We start from the raw sequence: 7,498 nt of genomic DNA on the forward strand, positions 1-7,498 counted from the left end.
CAAAACAGGAAACAGTTAAAAAATCTACATGAATAAAGATAAGTTATCATTTGTGTTTATGTGTGTATATTTGTTCTGGTATCAAGAAAAACTTATTTCAGATATTCTCATAAAACTTGCAGTAAGACGCAGGTATAGTTTAACATAAGTTATATAACATCTCAAACCTGCACCTGAGAGCAAAGGGGTGGGAAACAGAAATATGACAGTGTAATCTACTATTTGAGTGTGCAACCCCAAATTGCAATAAATAACTCCAGAGAGAATGCAGCCTCACCTAGGACAGTATGCATACTTCTCATCTCATCAAATTATCTATTCCATTTCAATTGGCTGCAGTATATTTTGCCATGACAATAAATAAGGTGCAGGGCCAGACCGTGTGTACAGCAGCAACAGATCTTCAATCATACTGCTTCTGTCATGGTCAACTGTTCAAGGGTCAGCACCAGTGTTTTTCTCATTAATGAAAACGAAAACGAAACATGTTGCAAACAGAAATAAAAACAAAAAATATCTGAAAACTAGAACTAAACAATAATGAGTAAAAAAAATTCAAACAAAACTAGATTTTGTAATTTTGATTTTTGTGAATAATTGCAGGTACATCCATTAAAACATGCAGCCACAGTGGACAGGGGACCCACTCTGGGTGCAGGTTATTGTTCCAACCAGCTTCTGTTTTTAATTGGATTCCTGGGCTAATTAAGTGAACTGTTATTGTCCAGATTCTGTATTTTGGAAACAATATAGAAATTAGAAAACTAAGTTTGGTTAAAAAAAAAATATTATAATGTACTAAGCATTTATATGGGAATAATGTTTTTTTTTTCTTTTTAACAATATTTTCATCTTGAATTTCATTATACTTTTCAAGGTGTTCTAATTGTTTAATTAATCCATTATTTACTAATTAGTGGGTCTGATGCTAAAGTAGTTGCAGTCTTTCATGATTTAGTGTTGTTTGCCTGAGTGTCTGCTGTGCTCATTTTTTATTTGTCATTATTAAGATACAATGAAGGAAGCAAACTACACAGATAAATGGCAAAAAATATATAATGGAATCAAGAGAGTTAAGCATTTAAGTTTATAGCAAAAATAGAAATATTTCTAAATGTCTTAAAAATGTAAAACTCATGCTGCTGTGGTTTTCTGAATGTAGAAAAAGAGAAGAGAAAAAAAACAGCTAATTAACACTAGAATTACCAGAGCCTACGAAAAAACTTGTAGATCCAGCCCACCTTAAATCCGTTCACACCTCTCCATCAGCGTCTTTTGTCCTGTAAATGTGCCGATAAAGACAAGCAGCAAGCAGCCTACTATTCCATCCCCCCACAGCCGCAGAATGTGCACAAAGTTTTCCCAGCTCATGCCTTCATTGATTATCTGAGAGTGAAGTGCTGGAGTTTTAGAGTGGAAATAATAAATCATTATTTGGAACACATGCATTTCATGTGTGTTCCGTTTCTACAATAATCTGTGTAAACACATTGTTAAAACAGAAATATTTGTCATATTTTAGTAGTAAATGACAAAATGTTGGCATAAACTATATAATGTGTGAAGCCTGAAGTCCAAAGATCAAATAAACACTTTCACAAAAGGTTCAAGGATAAGACAACAGCTTCCGTGGCGTAGCGATAAGATTTGCTGACGTGATCAAGAGTCCCTGGTTCGATCCCGACTACCTCCTATATTTGCCGTTTTCAGTAGAGAGCTGCTCTTATTGTTAATATTATACAGTACACACATATATTTGGTTTGCATCTGTAACAGACGGTGTAAATTTATAGTACTTGTGAAAGTTACCGTTTTATTTTCACTTTTATTCTCTCAGTCACGATCACAATACATACTACCGCCCCCCCAACGGGACCCCCCCACACCCAGGGATCTGAAGCTGTTACTTTTTATTTGAAACTGGGAATAACTGTAGATGTGAGTGGTGTTTTGAGGCAATGGAACTGGACATTGTCTGATCTGGAGGGATAAAAGCTGACACACAAACGCTGGTGAATCTGCCTTCTTCATATCTCACCATCACTTGATTTTTTTCTATTCAGTTTTATTGAGTGTTCCTGTTCACGCTGAATTAGTATGCAACTTATGGTCTACAATGTCAAAGACACACTGACAAAAAAAAAACAAAAACAGAGACATAGGTATATATGATATTTGGAATTATTCATTTTATGACCTGTATAGTACATTTCGGAAAACATTGTGGCACGGATGCAACATTATTCATATTATACATATTCATTTGTATAACATATTGCGCTTATAATCAGTGACCTATATATGGCATATACCAGAATTGCATGGTGCACTACAAATGTGAATGTTGAGGTGTATGTTGATTTCTTAGATTTCAACCTGCCTTAGATGGGTAACACAGCTAGTTCATCTATAATCTTCTTTTTACTGTTATTAACACAGTTCGCATAGTCACTTCAGGAGTATTTCAAAAAATAACCAAAGTAAGAATTACAAGAAGAAAATGCGCTTTCAAAGTTTACAAATATGTAGATGACATAGTCAGCATCAGCAAACACCAAAAATAAATATAAAACTGTATATGTGTATTATGATCTTATTGCTCACAAAAAGAATCACAAAAAATAAAAATGAAAGTGTTTTTGAAATTGAAGCCTTAACTTATTGTGGGTTAAAGTAACAAGCAACAACAGAGGATTCGAACAGCCTTATTCTTGCATTTTTTGATTATACTGAAAGCCTTGAATTGTCATGTTATGGGACAACTGAGCTTTGTCACAATTAGTCAGAATGCATATTTCATGTACAGTATTAAGTTGACTGGTATGCATTAAGAATGATATATAACTTTAAAACTAAAGAGAAAACTGTTTTTAGACTTGCAAAACAGTGTCTGTGTGGACATTTTGTTGAGTTAAACAAAACTAACAAAACGTGATGAAAACTAATAGCTATTTGCTAAAAACTGAAATAAAGTAAACACCTAAAAATAGAAGGAAAAACTAAATTAAACTAAAATATGAAAATATCTTAACTAGAAAGGCACTGGTCAGGAGCTGTAGAAATCTGTTTATTTATCCCTCTAACCAAGCACTGTAGAAATTTAACAGGAAGCATTACTCATGATACACAGAAGAATTAAGCGGGAGACACTCATGATTTTTTTTTAAATCTATTTAGCGGAGTATAAAGTAAAATTCACAGTGAAGTTTTGAAATAATACCTGGGCACTGCAATGAAACACAACTTGTAAAATAAAATTCAATGCTCTGTCAACATGTCCTGGTTGAAGACATCATTTATGGTTGTTTTCTAGTATCATGCCAAGCTGCACACATGTCCTTCATTTAGGTGTATAGCAGTTATTGATCAAAATGATCATTTTAATATGGTGCTGGCATTTTCCCACATGCAAGATAATACATGTGCAAATTGTGGATTGATTGACGAGGTTTAAAGGTAAATATTGTACTCATTAGGCAACTTGATCATGGTTAATGCTAAGAAATGCAAATGGCAGATGAAATACAGAATTCAGGCTATGAAAATCAGTTTGTGCAATATTACACAATGAAACTGATCAAAAAATGAACAAAATATGTGAGCAAAGCTGCAGTTTAGGTGGGTAAAGTCCAAATTCAGCAGATGGATAGAATAACAAACTGAATGTAACACAGTAATATTTGGACATATCTTGAAAGAAATGATTCTGTTCCTGTATTCAAAAAACATGTTTTCTCCTGGGTCTGCTTACAGTCAGGTTGAGTATTGAGCATCCGTTCAGCTAGTCAAATAATTTTTATTATATATAGCACACTTCACATAAAGTGTAATTACACTACAGTAATTATCATTTTTTGCTTTATAAAGCAAAGACAAGTACAATTCAGAGTAAACAGCATAAACTGCATGGTGGCACAGATGGGCATTATTTAGAGCTGCTGTATACCAGCGGGTTCAACTGACATTCCGCCCCAGAGACTGCCTTCCTGTGTTTGTGTGTTTTTTATCCTCCAGTTACTCATCATTCCTTTCACATGTAGGGCAACTCTACTCTGGCCCTGTATGGGTGAGTGAATGTGAGTGTGTAATGAGCGTTTTCAATGACAGCCTGCCTCTATATCCAGGGTTTCCATCTCATGTTTAGTGTTCCCAGCACAGTGTCCAGCTTGATGTCAACCGGAACAGAACTGAGCAAGGTCTATACAATTCTTTATTGTAGCATTTTCACTTTTATTTTAGTTCTTCTATTTTCTGAATCTACTAGTTACGTAAAATTGATATAGAGGTACAAACCTATTCAGATTGATTCACGTGTAGCCAAGAATCAGCACTGCATAAGATTCTAGGTAATAATGGGTAAAACACTGCCACAGGTTTACAGTTACCTATAGACCTACTGTGCCATGCATTTCTTTGGGATTTAAGGGGAAACCAAAGCATCCAGAGAAACAACTTACAAATGTGGAAAAAATGTGTAAACCGCAAATTAGATTAGTTTTGCAAATGCGAATTTTTGATCTGTGAGGCAGCCACAGTTGTGCCACATGTTGCTCCATAAAATGATTATATAGAGTGTCACAATTCAAAACTATTAAACCTCTATAAGAATCAATACCTATTTTACAAAGGCATTAAAATTTGCCAAGAAATTCCAGGAATTTTTGAGTAACATTTTGTTTGTAGTTAAAAGATCCAGTTTTATGGTTTAATAATAAGCAGTAAGACTATACTAAAATCATATACTGTACATTTAGCTGTAGAACAAAGCAACAGCCTTCCCTTAAGTAAATAGTTAATTAGTGAGTTGCCTTTCAATATTTCTACAGTAATTATCATTTTTTGCTGCTAAAAATTTCAGCGTTTCCAGGTTTGCTTATCTGTGTTTTTCGATCCTCTTTAACCTAAATTTAGGTGAGTAGAAACTTATCCAAGCAGCTTTTGGCACAAGGTGGATACCAGTCTTAGATAGGGTGCAGATCCTTTTACTCTCCAATTACATTACCCATGACCCTTAAGAAATTGGAATGGTTGCCCTCTCCCTATCTGTCCTGCATTATTCTTTATTATTTTACATGTTCAACTTTCTTCTAGGCAATTATTTAGCTAGGGTTTAAAATGATCACTCCAGTTCATAAGTAATTCTTTAATATAATTAATATGATATTCTTTAAATGTTTCAGAATGTTTTATTATAACAACTGTTATCCATTCCACGAGAAAAGCAAAATGACTTGTAGAGTGCAAACTAATTACTAAACACACAGGGACACTCACACACACACACACACATTTACATATATATATATATTTTATAATTACTTTATAAACAGCCTTTCAGTACACTAAAACTGTATTTAAGTTACATACATACATATATAACTTAAATACTGTGTTTGTGCACATATATCTATAATATATATGCATATTTATAAATAAAGCAAATGCATGAAGTATGAACATGAAAGTTTTTCAAAATATTATTGTAATAAAAGACTTCAGATTAAAGTTGTCACTGTACAAATATCTAACAATGTACAACAAATGTTACTTCTACCTTATATATACTGTAGGAGGAAAAAGTTATTTAAACGCTCATTTGTTTTACTTACAGATGACCTTGTTATGCACGTGTTCCGCCGAATATATATACTTTGGCCAAAGTATCCCGAACGTTTGGGTTATTCTAAATAACCGTTTATTGAGCTCCTCTCACTATGTTCCTTTTCGCTATGTGTCTGATGGAATGGCTCCTTTTTAACAGTTTTATGAATGTTCACATAGCTGCGGGACCTGACTTCATAACTGACCCTCACTGCGGGCAGACGTAGGTTTAAATATAACTTTGTCGGTCTGCCTTCCCATCGTGCTTGGGGCATTTTCAACCAGTCTGCTCCACTTAAAATAAGGTTTATTGTTCTGAGAAGCCAATGTCACACTAAGAAAGAACATAGATGATATTTTTTTTGCAATTTGAAAATCTTCCTTGTTACTACAGCGTCATAGCTTGCAGGTTTCCCGTCTTTTTTAACATGTTCTTCGTTGTGATAGCAGGAAATCTATTTGCTTTATTTTAGAAAAATAATTAGGACCAAACTGCGATTCAGAACCTGGTTAAGACAATGGAAGGACGGGTTTATGAGCCAAGCAGTAATTCAGAATACATAGGTGGTATGATTTGTACTCACCCCACAGAGTAGCATCAGGAACCGCAGCCCCTGCAGTTTGCCCCCCATTCCTATTCCGTGACCTGAGCTGAAACCTCAGTGAGGGAGCGAGCGCCGCACACCTGGTTTAGTATAACCTCGGCGCCTAACCCTTAACTTGTGTCCGCCCTGCGCGCTCCCAGACAGACGTGCACGCCCGCGCAGCAGGGACAAGTCGCCACTGTAACGTTTTAAGCCTGAAGGGAATACGAGGTGAGGACTTGCTAATGTGCACCACGTAACAAAACAAAACACATAGAAGGAAGCCCAGCGAAAAAAGAACGGGGGTTCAAATTAAATAAAGCAGTTTTGTACAGTTGGACGTTAGAAGCTGATCCGTTACGATTCAGGACCAGATCTTCTGTGACCTGACAGACAATCACAAAGCAGATCCACACAGAGACCGTATGAATTTTCTTTCCCTTTTTTGTAGGTTGGACAATGACTGCTATGTCATCTCCCTTAATTATTATGTCCAGCATATCCAAATTGTAAAGGCATTTAGTTACAAATTCCAATAACGCTTAACGAAAGTAAGCCCTGCGCTACACCTCTCCAAACCTGCCCTTTCTCGGCTTAACCTCTTTGCTTTTTGTGTGGTTACCCTAATAGATTGCAACCATTTATTTACTGTATCCTGTTTCTCCCCTTAAGGAATGTGAAAACTCCGACCAGGACGTCCCTCGTTCACCGTCACTATAGCTTTAACAGATTTAAATTACACCGTCTGGTCTGGTAAAAGTCCCAGTGTGACACTTAAATGCTACGGAATCCAAACTTACTACTCCATTCGACTTATTTACACCCTTTAAACAACGTCTTGCAGTTTGCCGTGCAAACTATGCTTTTAGGAATCCTATTTACTAACACAGGTATTCTTTCTCTTTAGTGATTGGTTCTGCTAAAAAAAATCTTTAAAAAAAAAAACGAAAATTCTACTAAGGATTTGGAAATGCAAAGGTAACTCACAGTAAAGCAAGCTGTTCCCTTTATTTTAACATTTTACAAAACTCAAAAAAAAAAAAAAAAACCTGACAGACAATAAGAGAAAATGCAAAACATGTGATCATATTTGTAGCACACGTTTACTGAAAAATAAGTATTTGGCTTTAACTATACTATTTAATATATATTACAATAAAGCAATCTATTACCTTAATTTTTACATTTTATAAATCTCAGAAAACTGGCAGACAAAAAAAGAGAATGCAAAACATGTAATTATATTTTTATTGTGTTTACTGAAAATCAAGTATTTTGCTTTAACCATATCAAGTAAAATGTTTTTGTGATGT

At 35.0% G+C, this 7,498-nt stretch overlaps 1 protein-coding gene across 1 annotated transcript in view; it reads right to left on the reverse strand.

Annotated features, from left to right (window-relative positions):
• The window catches only part of LOC114659361 (cadherin-like protein 26), a 111,473-nt gene extending 105,121 nt beyond the window's left edge, over positions 1-6,352 (reverse strand). Inside the window, exon 1 of the mRNA XM_028811804.2 lies at positions 6,186-6,352. Within this exon, the coding sequence (XP_028667637.1) occupies positions 6,186-6,233 (48 nt within the window). The 5' untranslated portion in view covers positions 6,234-6,352. The remainder of the gene's footprint in view (positions 1-6,185) is intronic.
• Positions 6,353-7,498: the final 1,146 nt, after the last annotated feature.

This window comes from Erpetoichthys calabaricus, chromosome 10 (assembly GCF_900747795.2).
Source record: "Erpetoichthys calabaricus chromosome 10, fErpCal1.3, whole genome shotgun sequence".
NCBI lineage: Eukaryota > Metazoa > Chordata > Cladistia > Polypteriformes > Polypteridae > Erpetoichthys > Erpetoichthys calabaricus.